At 47.3% G+C, this 27,625-nt stretch overlaps 1 protein-coding gene across 2 annotated transcripts in view; it reads right to left on the bottom strand.

Moving 5' to 3' along the window:
* The window catches only part of PTPN3 (protein tyrosine phosphatase non-receptor type 3), a 107,925-nt gene that overhangs the window by 32,692 nt on the left and 47,608 nt on the right, over positions 1-27,625 (bottom strand). For both annotated transcript variants that reach the window (XM_045780695.2, XM_087869490.1), the window contains 8 exons: positions 27,529-27,581; positions 21,687-21,807; positions 20,467-20,554; positions 17,592-17,680; positions 16,208-16,271; positions 14,530-14,702; positions 11,193-11,327; positions 8,714-8,890 (listed from right to left, as the gene is read on the bottom strand). In XM_045780695.2, the coding sequence (XP_045636651.1) occupies positions 8,714-8,890; positions 11,193-11,327; positions 14,530-14,702; positions 16,208-16,271; positions 17,592-17,680; positions 20,467-20,554; positions 21,687-21,807; positions 27,529-27,581 (900 nt within the window). The remainder of the gene's footprint in view (positions 1-8,713; positions 8,891-11,192; positions 11,328-14,529; positions 14,703-16,207; positions 16,272-17,591; positions 17,681-20,466; positions 20,555-21,686; positions 21,808-27,528; positions 27,582-27,625) is intronic.

Below are 27,625 nucleotides of genomic sequence, written 5' to 3'. Positions count from 1 at the left end.
TTTTAAAGATTTTATTTATTTACCTTTTATTATTTTTAAAGATTTTATTCATTTATTCGAGACAGAGAGAGAGCGCGCAGAGGGAGAGAGAGAGGGAGAAGCAGACTCACTGTTGAGCAGGGAGCCTGATGCAGAATTCGATCCCAGGACCCTGAGATCATGACCTGAGCCAAAGGCAGATGCTTAAGCAACTGAAGACCCCAGGCGCCCCCAGAACATTTCCATCAGCACAGGAAGTTTTTTTTTTTTTTTTTTTTTAAGATTTATGTATTTATGTGTCAGAAAGAGAGAGAGAGAACAGACGCAGTGGGAGCGACAGGCAGAGGGAGAAGCAGGCTCCCTCCAAGCAAGGAGTCCAATGTGGGACTCGATCCCAGGACCCTGGGATCATGGCCTGAGCTGATGGCAGACGCTTAACCAACTGAGCCACCTAGGCGTCCCCAGCACAGGAAGTTCTACTAGACAGTGCTGTCTTCGTACAGATTATGAGAACTGAACAGACCTCTCAAGTCCTCTGGTCCAACTTCCATTTTACAGATGAAGAAACTAGGGTCTAGAGAAGCTGAGTGACTTGCCCAAGGGGGAAGTCACTTAACATACAGAATCTGATGGACCTGGGTCCCTGAGCATCTCTTTCTTCTCCAGGCCACACCAAGTGTGTTCTTAAGACCCCCTCCTCCCCACCACAGAGGGCCACAGGGATTAACCATGTTGGCTGTCACTGTGTAGGACACTTGACTTCTCTGCATCACACACACCCACACCACACCCCCTCCAGAGTCACAGGCCTAGCAAAAGATGCCTTAAAATGCCTAAAGAATACAGGGTTTTCCTTACCTTCTACAGACTCTGCCACATTCTAACCTCAAATGGACTTAAAAGATGACAGAGGAGAGGAGACAAGGCATTCAGTGACACATAATAGACAAGAGACGGTTGCTGCTGCCTCATTAAATTTTTATCTCGAACCCTTCTCTGTGGATTTTTCATTAAACTGGGGCTTCTCTATTTCCTAGCAAGTTCGAATTATCTTACTCTAAATATAAAATCTGTATCATATTCACACAATAATTCACAATCTCAATTTATGTGAATATAAAAATTCAGTGACAGACCAGTGTAGAAATAACAGCAATATGCAAGACAAGAGTTTGGCCTTATGGCTTTCGAGCTGCTGGTGAGGGAAGGGTGGTGCTACGGATGGGAACGAATTTCAGAGACAGGATATTTTTGAAGTGAAGCTGTATACCAGTGGTAAATTTTCAGAGTGAAAATGAACGAATCTTTAATTTACTCAAAGCTTTAAAAAAATTACCCCACATAGGGTAACTCGGCCCGGTTCATGTTTATATGAGCGCCCCCTAGTGGCAGGAGGGGCAACTGTTGGCAGTCGCCAGACAAAAATCAAGCCAAACCCAGTTTAGGAAACACTATTTCCAGTTCTAGGGGTGGAGCTGAACCTTTAATATGAAGTTGCAAATAGCAAACACACTTCAAATGTTTGGACGACTCTGGAGGGTGATGGCGACAGAAAGGGTGAAGGGCATATAAACAAAAAAACAGAAGAACAAAGTGACAAAGCAGAAGAGAACAGACTAATTTCAGGAAAAGTCTAATTCTGTATTCATTATATTTAATTTCTACACTTTGGATGTGTGGCTTACATTACATAAAGTTTTAAAGTATTTTTCTTTTTCAGTATAAAATGTAACGGTCTATCTAACACAGCCCACAGTGCTAAAAATAATATATTCCAAGTCATTATGTGCCCAAACCTATTTTCTAAGTAGGGATGGAGAGGTTACTTTTAGAGAGCAATTTATTAAACATATGACGATTTTTTTTTTTTTGGCTGATCAACTATGTACAGACGTTCCCTGTAGGCTGCAGTAACGTTCTGCTCAGCGTGGAGGATGGACAGACAGATGGTGAGGAGGACATCTAACGAGAAGCAACAAGAACGTGGCAGCTGGATGCAGCACAAAGATACCAGGAGCCAAGACGCCAAACCGAGTGGGCTTCCTCCCTCCTTGGGGCAGAATGTGAGGTGCTCCTGAGAGAGAGCCTCGTGGGTGAGCAGGGACGAGGGGAGCTCCCAGGGGTACCTGGATTCCAGGGAAAGGAGTGAAGAAAGGGCAGGATGAGCCAAAGCAAGAAGCCAGTGCGGGCTGACAAAGCCAATAACTGGGAAGAGGGTCTGTCCCCGAGGCAGGAAGGGGGCACCTGTCAGAGGAGGGGGGATGCAGTGTGGGGGGGGACTGTCACTGCTGTCTGGGAGCCAGAGCAGCCAGGGAAGGATTGCCCACCTCCAGCTCCCTGAGGAGACAGGGGCAAGGACAGACTGACAGGCAGACCAAAGGGTGTTCACCTTCAGGAAACAGATGCTTCCGGACTGGGCCACCGACTACAGGTATGAGAAACAAAGCCATGCCAGAATTCATTTCTCAGAAGAGAAGCAATGCTAAGGAAATTATAAATGGTAGGACTGCCCATGAAGGAAAGACTCCTGCATCGTGATGCTTTTATGCCATGCTTCCCGAAACCCTACAAAAGGACAATGACCTGCACCCTCAAGGTTGTTAAAGGGAGCAAAGCGGTGCTCCACGGAGGGCATCCCGGCTCTAACTGGGTGCCCTGTGAGGAGGCGTTTGCTGTGTGGTATGACAGAACAGGGGCCATTTGCTGTCCTGTTTCTCTCTCGAGTCTATGAGCTTCTCTTCAGGTTGGGAGAGACCTTCGCCCTCTTCCTCTCTTTTCTCCTATCCTAGTGCATGTAACACCCAGCCAGGCACGCCACGAGAGCTCAAGCAAGGTGCTGAGTGAATGAAGAAGAAAACCACCTTACTGAAGTAGCTGGGCTTGGCTGAATTACTCTGGAAGAGCACAGAATTCACTCGGTCACCTGGAAGCGGAGGGGAAAAGGTGGGCTACATAGTTCTCCGCTTCTGCAAGCTCAGAGCTACTGAGATCGTCACGTTCATATAGGTCCCTGAGGATCTTGTTAAGAGGCAGACTCTGAGCCAGCAGGCATGGGGTGGGCCTGAGGTTCACATTTCCAGCAAGCTCTCAAGAGATGCTGATGTTCCCCAGCTGTGGCCGAAACGGGAGTGTGAGGAGCTAGAAGAAAGGATACCAGCTCACTCCCAGAGCAATGTTTCTTTTGCATGAGATTCCTGGAGAAATTTTTCATACGGATCTTATCTTCACATCAAGGTCACTGAATGAAAAACAGAATACTCTTTTCAAGTGTGGGTTTTTGGGACATGGAGACGTTCTTCACGTGATACTCTGATCTCTGTCATAAATGCCAAGGGCCCAAGATCAAAACTTAAGTTGCTGAAGTGGCTCAGGGAGTATGGCGCAGACGCATTGCTTTCTGGGCTTTCTACACTAACGGAATCATGGTCGTGCATCCACCCCCACCACCGGCTGCCCCCTCAGACATGAAGACACCTCAAAGCAAGAAAGCTCATACATTTCAGTCACTTCATGCTTTAGGTCTCTGATGACAGCTTCCTGCCATATGCCCTGTAGAAGCACCTACCACATGGCTCTGCTCACAGGTGACAGTTAAGCCAACCTCGCCAAAGGAGGTCTGCTTGATTTCTTTGTGTGCATATAAATCCCGTGTGATGCTGTTCATAGGATATGGGTACCTAACGTGGAGGTGGCAGAAGGGACAGCCCACTGTCAAAGTGTGGGAGCTTGTTCTGTAACCATCTGTCCGTCCGTCTGTCCAAACATGCAAGTACTCACTGAATAGGTACTAAGTGCCAGGCGCCATGCCAGGTCCGGGGAAGGAGAGGTGCATAGGGCACTATCCCTGCCCTCAGAGAGCTCACACTCTAGTTTAAGAGAAGACATGAAAGTATAACAATAATCAAAGAATATCATCGTGTTGCAATGGAGATGCTCAGATGTCTGGGATGCAGTGGGAAGCCAGGAGGGCCTTCAGAGAGGAGGGGGGCCTAGACCTGGAGTTTTGAGAGATGAACTCGCAGGAGTCTGAACGGGCAGTTGAGAGGGAAGGAGAGGTGGTCTAGGAAAAATACTAATAATCAAAAAGACAAAACAGCAGCATATGCAGAGGCATGAAACTCTGAAAAAGCACAGGGGCATGACGTGCTGGGGCACAGATCTCACAAGAAAAGCTGTCGGCTTGTGAGGGATGGTTTGGGAGGAGGAGAGACCCAAGACTAAGGGCACGATCGTGACTGTCCCCGTGACCGACGACGGTGGCTGACCTCGGGCCGCACAGTGGCATGGTGCAGGGGTCTCATTCAAGAGTGGTCTGGGAGGAAGATTACCGAGGTGAGGACCTCACGGAAGGCAAAAGAAAAGGAGCCTAGGATGACTGAAGTTCCCAGTGGGTGCAAACAGGGTGGTAGCGAAACATGGTCCCTACCCACCAAGACCCAGCAGGAGCCACAGGTGGGACAGGGAGACGATGAGTGGAGACTGGGGTCCCTGGGTTTAAAGTACTGGTCACATGTCCATGTGCAAGTGGTCAGATGCCTGGGGGAGGACAGGTGAGGCACAGAGAAAACGAACACAGAACTGCTAAGGCAGCCCCATGGCGGGCTGGCCTCCTCTGACAGAGACCCTTAGATGTACGTTGATCCTGTCACCATGTCCCAATCCGGGTGTCACCCTCCAGTCCAGGGCTGACGTGCAGAGAACGGTGACTAGCAGGCTGAAAGGTGGACAATGGCCGACGGAACGGGAAGTACTTTAAAGGAGAGTAGTTGGGGTTGTTGGGGAGAATGAGAAACGGACGCTACCTGTGTCGCTCTAGGGGCTCCGGGCAGGGATCTGTGGACGGCAGGGCCCGTGCTGGGCCGGCGTCCAGGACAAGGCTTCCTGCACCTGCTGGACAACGGGGCTGCCCACCACCAGGACAGGCTGCCACACCGCAGGAGAGCTCCTGGCTGCCAGCAGGGCACCTGGGTGGCAGGGCCGGGGGCCTTCCCGCATACCCGATGTGGCTCCAGAGGGCGTTCCCAGAGTCCCTAAAGTTCTTTCTAGAAGTGTTTAATAGCGGTGCGTAAACACACACACTATCAAATTTACCGTTCCAACCTTTCTGAAGTGTACAGTTCAGTAGCATTAAGCGCATTCCCACTGTCACCTGCAGAGTTTTGAGATAAAAAGTGACAGCCGCCCCGTGTCCCCCCTGGAACAAGGCAGGCTCTAAGAGAGAGGCAAGCAAATATCGAAGCATCACAACACAAAGCCCCACTCCCTCTGAGGACCCTTCAGGACACTGTGAAAAAGCAACAACAACAAAGGTCTTCAAGTATGACCCTTCCCTGCACCAAAGTGGGGTTTCTCCCAGTCTCTGCTCTGCAAAGTCACTTCCTTTAGGGAACTTCCCTTCCCACGTTTTCTGGGTGGTGGGTTTAAAATTTTTTTTTTTTTTTTGCCATGAAGGAAACTTCCTTTCCTGCAGAGTTCGGCCTTTGCTCTGAAGCAAGCAAAGGAACACGGAAGGGCTGAGAGAACCCTGGGAGTAACAAAGGAGTACAGCTGACTCAGGCACAAAGCAAACTGCCAAGGATTCATAACCCTAATCATAAACTTCGCTGTGCTGCTATAAATACGGAACAACCCGGCCGGTGACTCACCCGCTAAGATGATGTTCAGAGAGCCTGGGCCGCGCCACTCTGGGTTGAGAGCCAAAGTCTATCTGCTCTTTTTCTTCCTTTCTCTTTCTTCTTCTTGTTTACATGGGTACAGAATGTTAAACTTAATTCTCCTTTCTACAAGGAACTCTCCAGACTGTGATATTATTCATTTGATTTCTCTGACAGAATACTTCTTTTTGCCTCTTAGCACAAACGGGCTGTATAAAACATGCCAGACGTTTCTTCAACGCCTTGCAAATAAATACTCACTCAAGTAACCACCCCAAGTTTCTTTCACCAAGCACAGACCAATCTTTCTTGCTTGCCTTGGGCAGTGGAGGGCCCCCGGACTCTAGGGGGGGGGGCAGCTGCCTCTGAAGACCCAGAGGGAGGCAGCTTCCCACCAACAGGAAGGGGTCCCCCACCTGAGGTGGTAGGGCCGGCCATTTTTCACCTGCTTACCCCACCTGCCATGCACGGCCGCTAACGTGACTCCGTGAGATGTCTACTGGAGCACCTGCAGAGCCACAAGGAAGGCTGCCTTCGAATCACCATTATTTGCTACTTTTAACATTTAGCTGCAAGATAAAAAGTGCCCCAGAATGACACATCTTACAAGGTCTCACAGAGGAGTTTCAGAAAGAATGGATGTGCTATGCGCAGGGGTGTGCAGGGCCCAAAATTACTTGAATCAAACAAGACTTAAGGAAGAGAATTTTGAATATAATTTTAATGAATGTAATTTTTAAGTCAGCTCCCCACCTAGAGTGGCGCCCAACGTGGGGCTTGAACTTATGACCCTGAGATCAAGACCTGAGCTGAGATCAAGACCTGAGCTGAGAGCAAGAGTCAGCTGCTTAACCAGCTGAGTCACCTAGACTGCCCCGAATGTAAATTTAAATAGCCCTATGTGGCTAGTGGCTTCTGTGTTGGACTGTGAAGGTCTCGCTGCTGCTTGATGCCATCATGTGGGCGGCAGACCACAGTAGGAAAATCTCATATGGGACATGTAACTGGGCTTCTCAGGACCCTCAGAACGTTCCCCGAACTCTTTCCTTTTACCAAAGTGGCAGAAGATGCAGTGATGAGCAGGCTGACAATGTGCTATTTGCCTGGCTGGCCCGGCGGCCCCTTAAGGCAAAGACCGGTCTCATTTGCCTTGATGTTCCCTCCGCGAGCAGCAACGGGTGCATACGGTATGCTGCTGTACTCAGCCACGCACGTAGCCCCGGAAAGCATCCACACCCCACTGGACAGAATCCACCTCTCTCTACCCGGCACTGGTCAGTGCTACCAAGAGCACTTTCTGTGATGGTGGACATGTACTCTAGCTGTTCTGTCCAGTACGGTAGTCACCACCTCCATGTGGCTCCTGAGCACTTGAAATGAGGCTCAGATGACTGAGAAATGGGCTTTAAATGTTAAGTAACCTACATCTGAATAGCCACTCATGCTTCGTGGCTACTGCACTGGACCACAGGAGTCTGGATGGTCCACAAATCCATGATGAGACTGCAAACCACAAGAGGAAGGGCTGACATGGAGGGTGTGAGACTGGGCTTCCCAGAGTCCTTGGTCCATTTCCCAAACCCTCTTGCTCCTTTCCCCAAAGCCACAGAACCCCATCACAGACTCGAACTGGCTCAAGTCATGCATGCCTGCATTCCTGCCTTGGCTACCTAGACTTGCAAAACTATGGTGTCGCACAAAGGAACTCACACCCTTCCACAGTCACTTCAACAGGGCTGTAAGTTGGAGCAAGAGATAGTGATCATTTCAGCAAAAGCATCATCTGAGCTCAGGCCACAAGGAAACAGTGACCAGAGGATTATTTAACCAGAGGTGTTAAGAACAGAGATAAGCTGGAAACCATGTTTGCTGCGGTCAGAGACAACAGAGAGGTAATAACCTCACAAGGAAGGGGGAAGCCAGATTTGCAATTCACCTGCGATGTCTAGAATACAATCAGGGTGCGTTGAATGTGTTAAGCCTAGCAGCTAGAGTGGTAAAAATTTACAGATTAACTAAAGTGCCTTCTCGCTAATCCTGTGCCGTTAAGGGAGGCATTATGTTTCTATATTCCGGGTATAGTATGGCACTTAAACAGAATCGATACCCAACGCCTACGGTTGAATTCCTAATGGTTGATCTGGTCCTCTCATATTTCAGCTTAAAATGTCATTTTATTTACGATTACGTCTTGCCCACTTCAAAAACTTGATTTAAGATCGCTTACTCTAAAATGTATGGCTTGGGTAGGACTGTGAATTCATTAAGAGAGAAAAATAAGACCCATGAATAAGGCAAGGAAGAGTAAGGACTCTCTTAGAAACTGGAGTAAGGGAAGCCAATGCAATGGAGCCACCACGGAGCTCTGAGTTCCCTGCTAACCAAGACAGAATTCTGAGAACTAGTGAACAGTGAATTCGATACAGCTTACTGAATAATAAAAGAACTCAAGACAGTACTTTTGGAAAGACATTTCCCCTCCTTGAGATGCAAAGGGAGTTTCACATTTAAAAAAAGTAAAGTGCGGACATAAAAGAATTTAACGCAAACTGTTGACAAAAATGTAACAAAAATGGAGGAGATGGTCCACGGATGTTTTTGCTTTACACTAACAATTCACTAAAAACCACCTCCTCTCCCCATAAAACCTGAGGGCACACTGTGGGTCTGAGAAGGCTTTCTGCGGACGGGTACAAGTAAGCCTATCTCCAACGATCTAGAAATCTCGCATGGATTAAAAACTTTGGCAATCTAGAGAAATACTACTATTAAGGTTAACATATCTATAGCTCTGGAATGTAAACTGATTTAAAAGGGGCTTTGCTCATGAACTGGAGACATTCAAGAGAGCTCACACGTCTGCGGAGAGTAGGTCTTTGTCATACACAAAACAGAGTGTAAGCTCTTGTCCCCCCCCGTGGCGGAAGGGTCAGTCTGATGTTTGCTGTCATCCTGGCAGAGAGCAGCCTAGGGAGCTGGCTGCAGACTCCAGCCCTTGACTTAAATGGCCATCTCTGGGCCTGAGCAAATTCCTCAACAGCCAAAACAAGCAGATACAAAGAAGAGAACATGTTGCTTACTCTCGGTGCGGGCTTCGGTTCTGAGAAACCTCGGATTCACTGTCTTTTGGGGACAGGGAGCCCTTGTACGTGTAAAATACATCTTCGGTTTCGGTAATGTAGGTCATCTCGTTCGCAAGGTTATCTGCAGAAGAGTGCCGAGGCTTTCGGATTTCGTGCCGGAGCCGAGGACTTCGCCTGTGTGGGGGAAAGGTTGAGTGTGAAGTGTTGAAAGCAAATTCCACTTAAAAACTTTATCAGGCATTAGGGATCTAACTTTGTGCCCTGACCTTTCTAAGGATGCCTTGGCTGAGCTGTTGGAAAATAAGAACCAGTTAACCCATTACTACACGGGAATCCACCCAGAGCTGCACGAGTCCTTGGTACTCTCAGCCCGGCGCTGTAGCCTCCAGAACGGCAGCCTCGGCTATAAAAACAGGCAGATGAGATTAATTTATGCTCTTTGGTAAGTGGTAAGTGTTGATTTAGGGTGAGTTATTCTTCTAGGAAGACTCAAGCTCTCAATGCACAAATAATAGACCGTACTGACTACTGATCAATTCTTCGGATTCATTTAAACACCAGTATTAAGTAAAGGGTTTAGAAGCCAAAGTACAGTTTCTGGCAAAACTGAAACCTTACTTTACTTACATCTCTTCATGTGAATTTCACTTAATCCAAGAAGAAATGTTTGCTTTTTTTAAAAGATTTTTACTTATTTGATGGAGAGAGAGAGAGAGACAGAGAGCAAGAGAGCATAAGCAAGAGGAGTAGCAGCAGGAGAGGGACCCCAACGTGGGGCTTGATCCCAGGACCCTGAGATCACGACCTGAGCCGAAGATAGACGCTTCACCGACTGAGCCACCCAGGGGCCCCGAAATGTTTGCTTTTAAAAATAATATCCGTTATGCCCTATTAGACGGCACGGCAGCACCACCCCATTCTTCCGATAGCAGCAGCAGCTGTGTGGCTTTAGGCAAGTCACAACACCTCTCTGGGCCTCAGCTGTACCTACCTGCTCCTGAGAATGAACCAAATGAAGCAGTGTTCTCTGGACGCTTGGCGCAGCCCCTGGGCATTGGCTCCTGCAGTGGTGACCCCAGGCTGCTGAGCCTTCTTACTTCTATTTTCTCTCCGTTTTTCCACCTTCTTCTTCCTTAGCCATTTCTCCCGGACACTGTCAGGGCCTCCACTATTCCCATTCCCCCCGGGCCCAGATAATCAATAATACTGTGTCCAGAGTAGCGGAGAAAGGCTTGTGACTCCTCAGGAGGGGACCTATAAATAGCAGTCAGAGCTCCAGGCCACGGGTGTGGCGACATCAAACCCTGCTGTTCTCCTGGATGCTGTCCTGGGCCTCGGCTCCAGGGCCCTGGCATCGCTGCCTCAAAGGCTTTCAGACAAACGAAGCTGCTACTTTACAGTATAGATTTACCACTCTAGGATGAAGGGCCTAAATCTTGGGAAACTAAGAAACAGATCTACTCAGTCGTGCTATGATTTCCAACCCTAAATACCATCAGCACCTCTGCCTAGAGCATTTGGCCCGGGGCGGGGGGATGGTGGGGTGGTCCTCACCCATTGGCCCTGTGGAGCAGCTCCGTTTTGCGCCTGTTAGACTCTCCCTAAGTCCTAGTCGATCCCTCCCTGGTAATTTATAGGTCCACACGCATCTTTTATGAAATGAATACAAAGTCATGCTCTCCAGTCCAGTGTGGAGCCGGGGCAATGCTTCTGGCTTGGTTTCCCCTCCTGCAGACGATGCCTGGTCATTTTGGACCCATTCACAAAACTGGCCTGATGTTCCTGAGGAACATTCTAATGCAATAACAATAAGAATTCCACCTGATTTTTCCCCCCACTTACCAAACATTTGTACACTGTTAAATCATTTGTGGTGATTTTTTGAACCCTTTGACAGATGGGAAGACTGAGACCAGAGAGGTAAAGAAAAGAGCCAAAATCCGAGTCCCGGTGATAGAGCTCCACACTGTCCAACCCACTTTGCCAACAACCACTTTCTTCCTTTTAAGCCATCCTCTTAAATGCCGGCAGGCTACATACACCCCACTCTGTACCTGCTACTGTTGCCGAGGGCCACGCATCCTACACCGCACACCTTCACTAGGTTTTCCCCGAGTTTATTTTGTGCGATGTTAACGGAACCCAGATGAAGTAAAACTCAGTGTGCTTCCTTATCACAGGACTTCCCAGAACATTAACATGCCAGTGAGTACTCTAATTCCAAGAGGGGCACTTCAGGAGGCTGTAGTTCTCAAATTCAGACCAAGTAACATCTCAGCATCACACACTAAGGAAAATGTTTAGCTGGGCTTGGGCATGTCATGGAAACAGTAAACTGTTCATTCTGAAAGAGCCAAGCACGCAAAGATAAATTCTGATTGCAGGCCACCTATATTGGGAAAACTCACGAAGCTGAGTTTTTAGGAGAGATAAAGTGTTTACTGGTGGGTAATACCAACAAAAAAGGAGGACGTACCAGTTGGGAGTGATGGGAGGGGACCGAGAAGGCAGGCTCTTGGTTTCTAAGTGCTCCACTGATAATGATCTCCGCATGGCTGGGTTCCACACCATCCCTCCAATCACCTTTTTGCAATACTGGTTATTTAGAGACCTGAAAAACCAGAAGCAAGATTCACTTTCTACACAGACAGATGTGTTCAACAAGACATTACGCCATAAAAGAAACAGTCTCTCCACACTCCCTCCCCGGTGGAGGGCTGGTTAGCACCTGGGTGACACCAGCCAAGGTTACAAGGAATACAGGTATGAGGCCCAAAGTGGTTCCCTTCTACCCTGGCCTTTCCTTGTTGTTTCTTCTTTTCTGGTGAAAATATTTTCTTGGGCCCTACTAGTGCGAGCGATGAAGTTGCTCTCAGAATATAACCAAACTTTCCACGAGATGAGAAGGCATTTTCAGGATAACACAGAAATACAGTTCAAGTAACTTCAAGGAATTTTCACGTCACTCACAATGGCATGAATACAAACATTAACTATCCTTCCAGGAAGGTGCTCTTCGTCATCCCAGCTGGCAGAAGCCATTAGCTATAAATCACAGAAAACTCTCTGAAAGAAGCCCTGAGAAGATGCTTTGGCGGTGGAGTTTCACGCCATGTGCTTTATGAATGGGCCTCCCTGAAGCTAACCTTCGTATTTTATTTATACCTAGAGAATTTAAATCTTAGCTATCTAGACCCCTGAAGGAATGAATTCTTTGAAAGGATGGGGTTTGAAGTCAGTTGAAAGGAAACTCAGTTCTGCCATTCCTGCATTTTAAACAATGTTTTAACGTCTTATCAAAACATTCCACGCATTTCCTTGTAGCCTAAAACAAACAAACAAATAAACAAAAAGAACAGGACATAAAACCCAGAACATGAAACTCTCCCTAGAATATCAATGTACTAATCCACAGTAAGAAATACCTCTGTCACGTGATCAAAACGTTCATAGCAGCATCACTAAGAGAATCTACATCAGAAAGCAAATTGGCATTGATTGAGAACACTGCCCCAGAGAAGGAGACCAAGTGAGAGGATTTAAACGTTTAATGTTGTAGCTCCCCAAAGTATGTGTCATAGGTTATTAATAGATACTCTGGGGGGGGGGAGTGTTCTATTGTTCCTTAAGCTTGCAAAATACTGAATGAGTTCCTTTTATGTGGAACATCTATCAGGAGGCCCCATATGCAAATACGTAGGTGTAACTCTAGGGTTGGGCAACTATCCTCAATTTTCTCATCTATAAAATGGACACAGTGAGGGTGAAAATTTGCAATACAATGAAGTTGGTCTTAGTAGTAAAGAACTGTTGACCCATGCCCCCCAGTCACCGATATCCCATTCAACCCCCCAGCGGCAGATTAAAAATGGCTCAAGTTCTTGGACTCCTGAAGGTAGGTTGGCCTGTGACTGCTCTGACCAAGAGTAGCTATGCCAGTTCTGGGCCTGGCCTGGAAGATGACTGGCTACTCCTGCCTTAGGCCTTCAGAGCCCTGAATTTCTGCATAAGACACCCAAATACCCTGCTGGAGAGCCATCATGAAGAGGCTCTGAGAACAGAGAGAAGTAAGGGGTCCAGGTGAGTCCAGCCTTCCAATCACTCCATCAGGCATGGGAGCCAAGTCGTCTTGGATCTGCAGCCCAGCCCAGCCACCAGCTGCCCATTGCTAAGAAACCCCAGTCTATACTGCATGGAGCAGAACAGGTGGCTGGCCAAGCCCTTCCCAAATTCTCGATCCACAAAATCTCAAGAAAGAACGGTTTTGTTTTATTTTTTAAAGATTTTATTTATCTGAGAGAGAGAGACAGCGCGCATGCAGGGAAGGAGCAGAGGGAGAAGGACAAGCAGACTCTGCACTGAGCGTGGAGCCCCACCCGGGACACGATCCCATGACCCTGAGATCATGACGTGAACTGAAATCAAGAGTTGGACACCTAACCGACTGAGCCACCCAGGCGCCCCAAGACGGTTGTTTCACGGTACCAAAATAGGGGTACTTTATTCTGTCACAACGGATAACCACAACCTGCCCACCTCACCCCCAACTCTGTGTTGGCTGTATTTAACAGAAATGAGGACATTCAAATAGTAAATTCAAATGAAAAGTGACACAGGCAAGATCTGAACTCAGTCTTCTCAACAAAGTCCATGCTTTCAAAGGCTCACTATCCAATCCTGTCAGCTGGTCCGAAGGCTTAGGTTCGACTAAAGTGAATAGTAAATTCCCATAAAGTTGTGTCTGTGACATGTTCAGTAAGAGCCACTGAATGTATAAAATCCTAGATAAATATTACAGGAGCTGGAAACTTAGAAAATGTATTTGTCCTTGGTTCATCAGAAGCTGAGAGAACACTTAGCACCAAAATACTATCACTGATACTAACAGAAATTCACTGCTTATTGAATCTATAAAAAGCTACCTAATGATTATTAACATAATAGGAACGTCACTGAACAGTCTGATACAGTCCCCATATCAGGTAATGGCTCAGACAGGGGCACTGTTTCGTTAGTAACAGCCACACCAACAACAATGCAAAATTAGGAAAACCATTTTTCAGACCAACCAACAGTTTATAGTTACTTGATAATTTCTGCTAGATCTTGGACTCAGAGGGCAGTTTTAGAATAAATACACAGAAAGATAAACTGCAGGATTAGTTTAGGAAATGCACCTTCATCTAAAAAGTTAAAATTTTAGAAGAGTGATTTCCTTCACTGCACTACTCATCAAATATTACGATTATCATTCCTGTAGATACTAGTACACATGGGATTTAAATATAATGTAAATATAATTAAGTATGTGCGTGGTACGAAGTGCGTGCTCAACTGCCAGTTTCTGTGATTACTGTTATTTTTTAATAGTGACATGTAGTGTATCCCAAAGTCACTGGACTCTGGGAAGCTTTATTCCTGCTCATTCATTATTTGGGAGCACTGTATGGAACTAACATTCTGCGGGAGAGGCTATCCTAGGAGCACGACGACCCTGAGTCACGGCCACATGCTTCCCTTATTGTGACATGGTGTGGGAGCAGTTTTAATTCGGGCTGCTTGGGCGGGCGCTCCCAGGGCAGCCGAGTTGCAGACGCAGAAAGGAAGGATGGGAACATGAGCAGTGGCTGAACATGCACGGAAGGAGATGCGGCTGCCTCTGGAGACACTTTCAGCCACACAGCTCCGGCTCCCATGCCTGGGGCCCCTGGATGACAGCATCCCCTTCCCGCAAGGATGTCCCCTACCCGGTGGTGACCAGGACATATTTACATCTCAGTCCGATGTGGACGGCGTCCCTAAAGAATACTCACTTTTTGGGGTTCCTAGAGCCCATAGTCCAGTACTGAGACAGAACATTCTTTTCCTGAGGTAGTAGCTTCTTTGCCTGAAAGAACGTATGATGCTCGACACAGGATTTCCACAAGTTTTTGCAAGATCGGTAATTTAACATGTTGAAGGCCACGATATGTTCCCTGGATTCAGTCTGGGAGGAAAAACATAGTAGAGGTTTTATCTGCACAGACGAAGGAGCAAAGGCTCACAGGCATTCTACACCCACATCAGTGGTCGTCGGGTAAGATGCGACGGACAGCAGAAAACCAGCTTTGAAATGCCTGAGGCCACAAACCAGTGTTACAGGAATAGTCAGGAGCAGGATCTGCTACCCACCTTATTAACGTGGTAAAGATGACCTGACTCTATTCTTTATTATCACTTGGGATCCTTCAGGAAGACTCTGATTTCCAATGTGCTTACATTCCTGGGTCGGATATATTTGGAGCAACCAGAAAAAGGCTGTGTGATGTATTTCTTTTAAAATTTAGCTCTGGGAAAATCTCTCCTGAAGAAATACTCTTCCATTTATCTGAAACTGGAGATTTTTATAAAAGCCTTTGGATTTCTCTTTGTTCCCCAAGCATGGAGTTAAATTAAGTGCTCACATATCATCACTTTAATTACTTCCTTGACCTTCTTCCTACCTAAGTTTTCTGTTTTCATGTTAAATTACCACCTTGTGCATTTTGGGGCCACCTTCGATCTTGCAACGGGGGGTCAGGAGACCCAGATTCTAGTCCCAGTTTGTTCTGAGCTTTAGTGGCCTCATTTCCATGTGTACTTTAGTGTCCTCATTCCAGGCTAGGTGAAGCCATTTTAAGAACATATTATCTCTGAAACCCTGGGAAATGAACATAGTGACAGTAAGTGGAAAAATACAGAGCCTAACAGGACAGAGCGTGCTGTCGTGGAAAGAGCGGGCATCTCCGATTCAAATTCCAGCTCCTCCCTTGGTGGCTGTGGGAACCTCAGCTTCCAAACCTTCAGGTCCTCTTCTTCACTCAGAGTCATCTGGAGAGCGGTGGTCTCCTCTTAGGAGACACATGTGAAGGTGACTGTGCATTTTATTATGTTATTTCATTTTTTAAAAGATTTTATTTGAGAGAGAGAGAGAAAAAGCGCAGAGCCCACCACGGGGCTCGATTCCAGGACCCCAAGATCATGGCCTGAACCGAGGTCAGACACTCCACCAACTGAGCCACCAGGCCTTACTGTGCATTTTAAACACATCAAGGGAAGGAAGTGATCTTGCTGACATTTACTGCTACTCTGCGTGGGCTCATGCCAAGTGCTCTGACCAATGCTCTTTTATTGAATCTTCTGGAGTCCCCGAGAGGCAGGTACTACTGCATTCCCGGAACGAGGAAGCTTGGGCGAGGGGACGTTAAGGAACCGGCCCAGCTAGTCAGTGGAGGTGGAACAGCGAGGATCCAAACGCATCGTCACTGACTCCCAAGCAAGTTACGTCTCCAACCTGATAAGCACAGTGAATTCAACAGGGAACTCTGGGCTCCGGCTTCCATTTTCTGTCCAGCACATGCCAAGCTCTTTCTCCCCAGTCACACAGACGGCCAGCTGCCCTCCCCGGCTGCAGAACTAATGGCCGAAGTGGCTACAAACCCAAGAGACAAAGCAAGTGTGGACATAACTCACCTGTTTTTGTCGCTGATGTATGAAGAACTTTTTCCTTTTGAAAGAAATTTTTAGAATGTTCACCCTGCAAGGAAGAAAGCACACAAAATGCAACTTGGAGATGAGCCGCGTGACCGCTGATGCCTCGCAACGTGTGCCCTCTGCTCCGTGAGCACGAGGAGCGCGGGCTCGCGCCTTCCTAGACTTTACCTCAGGGTAGGAATGATGGCGGCCTCGTTGCCTCAGCCAGATGTCAAGGAGCTGACCGAAGTGGAGCATCACATGAGGGCCGCTGGATTACAATGTAACTTTTTTTTTTTTTTGAAGATTTTATTTATTTATTTGACAGAGACAGCCAGCGAGAGAGGGAACACAAAAACAGGGGGAGTGGGAGAGGAAGAAGCAGGCTCATAGCAGAGGAGCCTGATGTGGGGCTCGATTCCAGAACACCGGGATCACGCCCTGAGCCAAAGGCAGACGCTTAACGACTGCGCCACCCAGGCGCCCCTACAATGTAACTTTTAAATAATAAGAGCCATGGGCAACGTGCTCTCTTTGTGGTCAGCTGCTCTGGTGAGGCTGCAGCTCTGTCTGAGCTGGTGTATGCCTGGGGAGGGCGGCTGAGGGCAGCGCGGAACGGCAGGAGGACAGACAGCAGCCAGCCGGACCTGGGTGACCACATCCCAGCTCCGATACTTACTAGCCATGTGTCAAGTAGCTCCTCTATTGTTTGCACAGGAATACGATTATAGCCCCTTACAGACAGCATTTTTATATACCAGGTCCCCCACTAAAAGCTTTACTAGCAGTCCCTCAACGAAGCCTTGCAACAGTCCTGAAATGTATGATTATAACCAGTTTTCAGATGGCAAAACTGAGGCTCAGTGACCTCACCTAAGTGCTCAAGATCATTCAACTAGGAATGCGAAGATCTGAGCCTGTGCTTTCAAGTCCTGCGCCATGCAGTCCTTGGAAAGCACTGCCTTTTTTCAGAGTGGTCTTGTGAGGATCCAAGTCTGAACAGCTGGTAAAAGTCCAACTAATAACCAAGGAACCACAATGACAATACAGTTTCTGCCCAGAGGAAGTTCTCTGACTTCTGGCCAATGCACTGCCCAGGACTCCTTAACTCCAAAACCCGCCTTGCACCATTTTATCCATGTTTCCACAGAGTATCCCAGACCACAGGGTGACTGGGGGGGGAAGGGGCTGCCGGTGAAAACCCAGCTACTTTTCCCAAGTACTGAATCTGGGTCAACCCCAGAGGTCAGAGGTAAAAACCTAGGGGTAAAGTCTCCACATCCTCCTTCAGAAATAAAAGTTTAAAATTAGAGATAACATTTCTTTTGTTCAGCATATTTTTAAAGCATGATTCAGAAAATAATTAGAACTGGTTTGCACTTACCAAGGATAGAAACTTGTGCAAATATATTTTCGGTACACGGCAATGCCCGCAGAAGCAATCCCAATCATTAGCTCTAAATTGTGCAGATCCTGTAAAAAGGGAAGAGCTCAGATTCACAGCATGGCACAGTCATGCTGATGCCCTCCGGTAACTCAAACACCCACGCTTTTATAAATAGCAGTATGTATATGCTCCAAAGGGAAAATGTTATGGAAAACAGGCACAGGATACTTCAGACCCAAGTACTTAGCTACTCTTAGCAGACTCTTCTAAATGAACACATGTGGCCTGAGAGCAATAACTGGGGCCCACCAGCTTAGACAGTTACCAGGTAGGCCCACTCATCATGCCACAGACTCTTGCCACAAGCATCCAATTGTACATTTTCAACAATTAGATACCATGCTAGCGCCAGAAAGGCCTTGCCCTTTGCACAGTTTTCCACCCATCTCAACTCCCATCACTGAAAAGGTGTTAGCTATCTGCTGTCGTGAAGCATAGACTGCTGACTTTAAATCCAGCGAATAAAGAAGTATTGCCTATAAATCCAATACACTCGACATTAAGAGCCTGTGTGCTACGCATTGCCACAGACAATGAAAATACAGGAAGACAGAGCGACTATAAGGTATTTTAATTCATCTGAGAACAAGGTGAGTACAGTAAAATTTAAAAATAAAATGGTTCTTCCCTTGAGTCATCTATATCCCCATTTACCCAATCAGATACTTGTAATTATATTAAAAGGGGGGGGGCACCGTCGGACTTAGCACTGAGCGTGAATGTTAGGTTTGCCGCTTACTAGCTGTGTTACTTTGGGCTACTGAGCCTCATTTTTTTCCTTTTGTACAATAAGAATTACCAAAGCCACCTCTCCAAGGGTTTTTATCGGGCTGAAATTACAGAACATGCGGCAGGTGTAATAAACTTTCATTCCCTTTTGCCTTCCAAGAGGTGGTGGGGCAAATCACTTGTGAACAGTGATGTGAACGCGGGGAATTAGAGAAACTGGCCAAAGAACACAGTGCTGATGCCGGCGACAGGCCAGAGAACACTCACTACTGTACCCAGCTGAAATCCCATGCAACTCATCCCCGGACGGTCACTGCTCACTAAATTCCCATGCTGTCCCCACATTTCCCAGCTGTTCGTGCAGAAGGCAGGGCCACGTGACCAGTCGTGGTCAATGTTCTAGGAGAAGTGATGGGCCTCTTCTGGGCTGAATCATTTAAGAACTGCTGTGCGACCCTCCAGCTTCCTCTTCGCTCGCCACAGGCATGAGGCCACGTGTGGAGCTGGTGAAGCCACAAGACGGAAGGAAGTAGTCTGGCTGCCGAGTTGCGACATGGAGGAAGGCTGCCCTGGAGTGTGGCTGGGACCCATCACAGCTTTTGACCTACTGAGGAATGAACTTTGTGGTATCAAGTTATTGATATTTAGGGGGTTTTCGGTAGACCCAGCATAGCCAAAGGTAACCCAACTCCCTCTGATACCTTGGGAGGTGTCAGCCAGGCAGGTAATCATCTGGCCTGAGGTCTCTCATGGGACACAGGTGGTGGGGAGAGCACAGATCAACTCAGAGACACAGAAAGCCCACTTCACCACCGCAGAAAGTTCTCCACAACATTCTACGACAAATTATTGTTTGCAAATGTAATAAAAATTAACCATCAAGTCCCAAAGTTGGTATTTTCTTTTTCTTTTTTTTTAAAGATTTTATTTTTATTTATTTGAAGAGATAGAGACAGCCAGCAAGAGAGGGAACACAAGCAGGGGGAGTGGGACAGGAAGAAGCAGGCTCCCAGGGGAGGAGCCCGATGTGGGGCTCGATCCCAAGACTCCGGGATCATGCCCTGAGCCGAAGGCAGACGCTTAACGACTGCGCCCCCCAGGCGCCCCCCAATGTTGGTATTTTCTAAGATCCCATATATTTTCCCTACCTTATTACTTAGGTCATAACTTGCCTATCACACAGTTATAGGATTGAAGGGACACAAAAGAGATGAAAGTGTGTCTATGAATTGCAAAAATATTCTATTTGCTCAACTTCCCTGAGCCTCCATCTTCTCACTGTAAAATGGGATGATTAGCATACCAACTTAACAAGGTTACTATAATCTTTAAACGAGACCTTGGGGTCTTGAGAAAAGCATCTCGAACAATGGCTAGTACCTACTAGGTATTCAACCAGTATTTGCTTCCTTTTGGATATGATGTGGGCCATTTACTGGTAGAAAATATAAAGGTCAGATGCCACTTAGACAGTGCCGGGGTCATGTACTGAAGCTGCTATGTGACCTTTGAGAAGTCCCTGAGTATCAGTTTCTCCATCTGTAAAATGGGGGTAATGGTAATACTCACCTCATGGCATTACTGTGGGAAATAAGCAAGCCACTGTGTCAGGCAGATAGAAATTTCTCAGTAGATGATGGATATTAGTCAATTTTATTTAAAAGGTCACAATCAATTTAAAATATTTATTGATTTGCATGATCATACTATTATGATTTTTAAAAGCTGTCATACTTGAGCTATTAGCTGTATTTTGAGCAGCACTGAGATGAAACAACAAAAACCTTGGCTCACTAAAGTATCACTTGGAAAATGGATATATACATTTTTTTGTTTCTTTAACCAAAACATGAAATCATCTTACAAAAACTACTCGTTTCTAATCCCCCCACCCCCTGGAAACATGAAACGTGAAAAAAGCCACTGGATAAATAACCAACCAAACTCGACATTACTTTATATATTTTCTCAATATTGTTTAAAAAGGTCTTTTTTTTTTTATTACACTAGCAAAGGCAGTTGTAAGAGGTTTTCGAACTTTGGGAAGTTAATTTCTGAACCCGAGTGGGCCAAGGGTACCTACCCTACCACTGTGCAGCTCCACGCCATAGAAGTCGAGGGTCCGGGCTATGTTGATAAAGCAAGATTCAGCCTCTGATTGTTTTAGCCCACTACAGAAGAGGAGAGAAGATGCAGAGTTTGCCAATCAAGAGAGTATAGAACTCCAATTTTTAAAATAAAAATCCCCTCCAAGTTGGTAACATTTCTGTCAGGTCCTTAAATGCCTTGTATTATTAATCTTAAACGATCTAACCCTGAATTCTACTACACCAGGTCTTTCTCTCGTCCACTGAAGAGGACCTCATCTAGCCCGCTCAGTCCTTTACTAAATCCTACTTCTTACTCGGTAGGCTCTCAGCCCTCAGATTCAGAAGACGGCCACTTTTTGAAATTCCCACCCTCCTTGTTCCAAGCTGCTTACTTGACAGGCGCTCTTCAGGTCTTTCCACCTTTATCTATTCTTCCGGCAGCCTCAAACACCCAAACATCACTGTCCTATTTTAGGGCGCTGGCTTCTGCCTGGGAAGCAATTCCGGGAGGGAGGACTGGCAGTGCCTTTTAGAAGGGACGCTGGTTGCTTGCCCTTGGTTTTTCCAGCCTTCCCAACAATGGCAGGTCCCTTGAGCCCTGGCCTTCCCGGTCGGAGGGCCCTTATCTGACCTGGACCGAACAGATGCCACTGCAGCTTTGATAAAACGAGGCAAAGGACGAGGGGCCGGAAGCAGGCACGTCTGCTGGAGTGCAGGCTGGGCCTGAGGCAGCTGCAGAAGACTGGGGCTCCCTTCTGGAACGAAGGCCATTTCGTGACCTGAGCCCAGAGAGGACATGGGATTCACAGAGCCTGGCGGCATTTGTCCATCTGCCTCTCTGTTCTGCGACCGCCTGAAGGAGCCGCCCGTTTTATTAAGTGTGGTCAACCGTTCAAAGGTCTGCCGGGCAGGTCAATTTGTGGGGCAGTCAGATTTAAAAAGGGCATTTCCCCTAGGAGTTAACGGATTTTAACGACATCCTATAAAAAGAACACTGTAAATCCCCCTAAACTCTTACTGGATTTTGCACTTTACAGAAATGCTAGTTATGCCAAATATATCTGCCCTCCTAACAGCGCAAAGGTTCACAAACCCCCAACAGCTTAAAAGAGGACTCGTGAGCAAAAGGAAGCCAACACATCAAACCTAAGGGAACTGGTCTGAAATGCCCGACCCGGGCTCCCAAAGTAGGCCACCCCACCCCTCCTCTCACCTGTGCTGTTCATGGAGGGATTCCACCTTCGTTAAAAAGTCATCGTTCTGATCTGGGATAAATTGACTATCGGAAAGATAGCCCGGATGATGAATGGAAGAATCATAGTCTCCAAAATGAGCTATCAAGACAGAATGAGGAGGAAATCGCCTTTTCAGTATGGTCTGTATTTACAAGCATCGACGGCATCACAAGAAAAGCACTGGGAGCATCTTCTAAGAGGCTCTACCACCACATGCAGTAGAGCTGCTCATTTCTCCAGATTCTACATTTTTATGGGAACCCTACATGGGCTAGGTACTGCTGTACACGCTTCAGCTGAATGCTCTCTCCCTGAGGCCAGACGTTTGAACAGTCTAAGCTAGGTCCTGTTCTCAACCCACAGTCTGTGTGAGCTCAGGAGTTTGTACCCTACCACTGGACACAGACCCGGAAGGGAGCCCACTCAACAACGCCACGCCCTCCACGCCAGGCACTGTGCAGACAGACTCTCTAATACCCCAAGGTGATTACGACACTGGACCAACCTGCTCTAAAACAATGGGTGTGGGCAGAAGAGAGGTCATGCTGACCTGTCTACTCTCTGCACCTTGACGAGCTTCCTGGAATTTGGAAACGTGTGAAAGAAATAGAACCAGGATGTGTCTGGTGGCACAGTGGGAGGGTGGGGGGTGGCATGCAGGATGGGAGTGGGTGGGGCTGATGGATCTGGGCCCTGGCAAGGCTGAGAGCAGAGTTCTTGGGAAGAAGGAAACCTTCTTAGGAGAGTCAGGGTAACACTGGGAACCTGCAACTGCAAAGGGAAGAGGAAGGGGGCCTTCTAGAGGGATTACCAGATACATCCTGGTCCAAACAGCACCTCTCCCTCAAGAGCCTTGACTACCATTCTACAAACATGACCTATTGTTGTCTATGGTGCTACAGGTATGCCTACGAGTGGCGTAGTAGCCAACTTGTTCAAGTGTACATGGCTGCCCTGAGGATTCAAACAATCTGGGTGTCTGGACTGTTGAGACTGGGAAAAAGACCCTGGGTGGAGCAGCCAAGGATCCGGCTGGGGGACCCAAGGACACCTGCTTCCCTTCTCCAAGATTGTTTTTCCTGCTTTATGAAAACAGGAGAAAAGCAAGTTCTAGTTCTGATGGGCAAATGATCTAGTATTTCATTTTCTTAATGAGACACTTTCATCTTTTTCTTAAAAATATTAACCTTGATCTTTCCAAAGGTTTCGATGATTTCTTCCTGCAGCTGCTTTCAGTGCCAGGGGGCTTCTGAGGACTGACGTTTCACAGTACCCATTCGACACAGATTTCTAACTCAAATAGCTCCTTCTGTGTCACAAGGATGGGGACTGGGAGAAGCTGCGGTGATGCTTCATGGCCAATCTCAGAAGGGAAGGAGAGGAGCCGGGGAGCTGCTTAAGGGGATTTCATCACAAAGATGAGAGGAGAGGCACAAGCATGTCTTTCTTTACATCCGTGTGGCCCCATGCCCCCTCAACTGACATCATACGTAACAGCTGCCCTTTGAGATCCACACTGTAACGGAGGGATCTGTTTCCTCCTTCTAGTCTTCCTGAGGGCTGGGAGTGAGGCAGACTCATCTGAGGGGCCCAGCTCCTATGCATGGTGCACAGCAGATGCTCATGGATGCAGTGCTTGGAACGAACACCAAAAAGGCTACTCCAAGTTCAATTTTGGAAGGGGAAGAGGGCAGGAAGCCAAGTGATCTACACAGGCAGACGTGGTCAAGGGGAGACCACAGGCTGCTCAGGCCAGCCAAATGCAGCTAAGCTAGGGACAGAAATGTCAAGGTTGGATTAGGCGAGCACACGTGGGGCTTACAGGTGAGTCTGTACACGGTGAAGTGTACAACAGTATGTTTATAGGAAATAATTGAGATGCCCAGACACAGAGTCCCCAATGAGGAAAGTCTGAGAATGCCTTAAAATTACCTTGTGTAAATTCATTTTAAAAGGGAAGAAACAAACAGATAAAAGTAAGGGAAGAAACTGGTCCAGAGAAGGGCCTTCCCCATCACAGAAGCCACTTTCTGCAGTCAAGACCAGAACCTGGGTGATCCATGCCCCAGCCAAGCACTCCCACCATCCCCACCAGCCTGCCTGCCAGGTCCGAGCGGCTACTGGCCGGCTATTTGCTGAGAACAGCGGTCATGTCCCCAGAAAGCAGCCAAATGCTGCAAGAGATTTTCCTGAGCCTCAAGGCAGAGTCCTGTTGAATTTTACTGTTGGTTTCATTAGCTCATAGAGATCCTCTTGGATCCTGATTTGGTCATCCACATTAGCTAACAAGTCCCAGCCCCTGGGCCTTTCCACAAACATGAAGAGCAAGGTTGTCTTTAGTCAAGTCATTGACAAACATCTGAACTTAAATGAATAATGAACCTCCCTGTGGGGTGGTTTTCCCTTAAAATCTTAGTGGGCTACTCTCTGCAAAGTGCTATACTAACCACTAGGGGGAAACAAAGTCAAACAGTCATCAGCAAACACCCGGAAAGCGCAGGGAGGTTCCCATGATGGTTTCAAAGCCATGGACCCATTAGATGCACATGACAACCCAGTGACAGACATTGCTTTTATCCCCATGAAACAGTTAAGGGAAGGGAGACTCAAGGAAGGGACCTGCCCACTTTGCTCAGCTGGCAACCTGGAGCCTACATCTGACCGCAGTCCATATTCTTCATCTGCTTCCTATGCCACATGCCCCAACCTCCAGAGTAATACACTTTCCTCCCTGTGGAGAAGCAACACACGCAAAAGCTAATTATAGCAGGAAGAAAAGGAAATGAGTGTTTATGTGGGAAATACATTGTCTTGAGTTCCATGCATTCTTCTGGCTAATATTTTATACTCTGCGGGAAAGAGAGAGTATATTCCAGGCACTCAGACGTGCAGCATTTCAAGCGGTTAAACTGTTCTGTTCGGGAAAGTCCTTAACGTAATATAAGCCCCTTACATGTCATTTATCCATCTCCCACTTGACCCTGGAGGCTTTCCTCAGGGGTCATGACTAAGCAGCTTTCCTGGGCTCGCTCGCTTCTCTCCCACGCAGGATGGAGTGCATCCTCGGTGCTCACCCTCACTGCCAGCACCCGCTGGCCCACCTGTGCCTCCCCACCGGGCAGGAGACCCCTTGCAGAGAGAGGCGGTGCTTTGTCTGTCTGTGCAACCCTGAGGCGGGTGCACGTGACAGAGGTCAATGGACAATATGGGGTAAATACGTATTCCTAAAAATTTCATTCTTTGAGCCTCATCAATACTTGAGGCCACAGGCAACCTAAAGTCTTTCTAGGTATTTGCCTATATTACTTTTTACCTAGTAAGAAAATGTGCTTTTTGTTTGCTCATCACTGGTAGGGCTTATCTCCCCATGACACATCCCTGTTGGGACAATCTGGTGAAATGCAGTAGATACAAGTTTGACATCCAGCAGTATCCCACCCAAGAATTAATCTTGCAGGAATGCACGCACAGAAGTATGAGGAAAAATACATATGTACTTCCTGAGCGTGAAGGAATAAAGAGCTTATACTTAAAAATGCTTGTCTGACAACCCATGATTTTATTAGCATGATAATTATGCTAATATTTCCACTGAAACTAGTTTGTACTTTTTAGGTGCTAATAAATTCCTTTAGCCCCCTGTCTAGCATTCGTTTGCGAAGGGGAACCTGACCACTGAAGCTTAGAATGGTTTTTTCTTATTTGGTTCTTACATTTTCCTCTAAGTAGAGCTGTTTACAACAGCAGTTCTTTAGAAAGCTTTCTTCTGGGCAGACATGAAAACAGAGTGAGAGTTAACACTCGCCATGTGCCAGGCACGATTCTGAGAGCTTTCCATAGAATAACTCATTCCATCTTCACTACTACCCCATGAAGTAAACATTGTTATCCTCCCCACTGGACAGATGAAGAAGCTGAGCCCTGGGGAGGCTCAGGGTCATGCACGTATGAGGGGAAGAGCCAAAACCCAGGTAACATGGCTTCAGGTGTGCTCTCATCAACTCAGTTAACGGCAAGGGTCCAACTGTACAGTTTCTAGTTACAGATTACCTCACACGTGTGGTCTGACTCAAATAGTCAATTCTGAGTTGTCACAGTCACCGTCCTCACCTCTGTTTTACCGATGAAAAAATGGAAATTCAGGGAGGTAATACCACATAAGTGGCAAATGGAGAAGCCAGGCTTTAAATTGAGCCTGACTGCACCCACAGCTATGTCCTTTCTAGAAGTGTTCCCGGCCCTCTGGGATGTGGCAAAGCTTGTTTCTTCAGCCGATCAGTCTGGCGGAGATGGAGGCCATGAGGTCTAGAGATCAGCAAGGATACAGGTTGACTGTGGCTGTGTCACTTCCCACCTGGATGCAATGTGGCTGGGTCTGTCTCCGAGGCATTGTAGGGAGAGGGGAACTTTCCAATCTACCCAGGCCCACCCTGGTGCAACCTCTTCTCAGTTTCCCACTGGGGAGGAGATGCAGGCTCACTGGGGAGACTGACACTAGGTCTTAACTGACTAATGAGTAGGGTCACTGTTAAAAGTCTGTCTTCCACTTCCTGGTATCATGCAGGTGGGCAGACGAGCTGCAGGCCCAGCCACCCTGCTCTTCACCTCTCCTATTCCTGTTCCTTGAAGCCGGGGGTGTGGACAGACTGAAGGCTACCTCAGGAGTCCCTGTCAGCCTCCTCCTGCTATTTTGCTTCTGAGACCAAAGTAGAGTGAGTAATTCAGCCAGCACCTGCTCTGACCATCTTGCCCGCTTAGCCCCCTACCACATAGTCAGCCAAGAAGGTGGACAGGCCAAGACGGTGTGGAGCTCACAGAAAGGTAGAGGGGCCTTCTTAAGTCCTGGGCTCCCATTAAGTCTGCCCAACTTCTAGGTCAGTATGCTGCACTGGCGTCACATGGTACCACATGCAGTGGTACTTCACCCTCCTTCTGGCATTGTGCACACCTGGCATCTACCATGGGGCCTGATGTGGTATATATTCTCCACAAAGTTTTGCTGAATGAGAGAATTCTTAAGCTTAAACAGGCCTTGCTGGGAAATTCCATATGGGCTTTCCATCCAATGTGGCAGCCGCTAGCAACATGCGGCTACTGAGCCCTTGAAATGTGGCTGGTCCAAATTGAGATGTGCTGTAAGTATAACATCGGGACTGGTTTTCAAAGACTTCATATGAAAACAAAATGTAAAATATCTTGTTAGTTTCTTACATTGCCTACATATGAAAATGATGATATTTGGGATATACTGGATTAGTTAAAATACTAAAGCCAATCCCCCCTATTTCGTTTACCTTTTTAAATACTGGGTACTAGAAAACTTAAAATGCTACCTGTGGCTCACATTATATTTCTATTGGACACTGCTGCTACAGACCCACAAATGACCCATTAGCTCTACTGAAACTCTACAAATAAATCCCTAAGATCCTATGAAAGTAGCGTGAGGGGCCTCCAGCAAATTCCTTAACCGTGGGACCTGGTCTCCATGTCTCTAAGAGGTGACGGGTAGAAATATCTGCCCCACTGGGGTTTGTTACGAGATCCAACACGTAAGCGAGGGTCTGCATGATGCAGTGTGCGATAGGTGACTTCTGTTGTATGGGCTCATCCACACCTTCCCTAACCACCATCCCTGTGCTGGTGGAGTGTGTCAGTCAGGGTGAAAGTGGGACTATCCAGACAACCGGAGAGAAGCTTGCTCAACAGGATTCCTGGGAAGAGGGGAAGCGACCTGGTCCAACGGAAAAGCCAGTGACTTTCTTAGTACATGGGTCAGAACAGTCTGTCCATCTGTGAAACGCTCTCTGGGTGACTTACATTGTACTGCATAGGATGCTAGAACCACTGCCGAGTTAAGAGGGCAGGTTAACCTGTCAGGAGAAAAACATATTAGCAAAGTCGCAAGAGCCAACAA

The sequence above is a fragment of the Ursus americanus genome, chromosome 18, assembly GCF_024610735.1.
Source record: "Ursus americanus isolate L20-20 chromosome 18, mUrsAme1.1.p, whole genome shotgun sequence".
Classification (NCBI taxonomy): domain Eukaryota; kingdom Metazoa; phylum Chordata; class Mammalia; order Carnivora; family Ursidae; genus Ursus; species Ursus americanus.
Note: the sequence above shows the minus strand (reverse complement) of the source record. Positions and strands in the feature narration are given on the sequence as shown.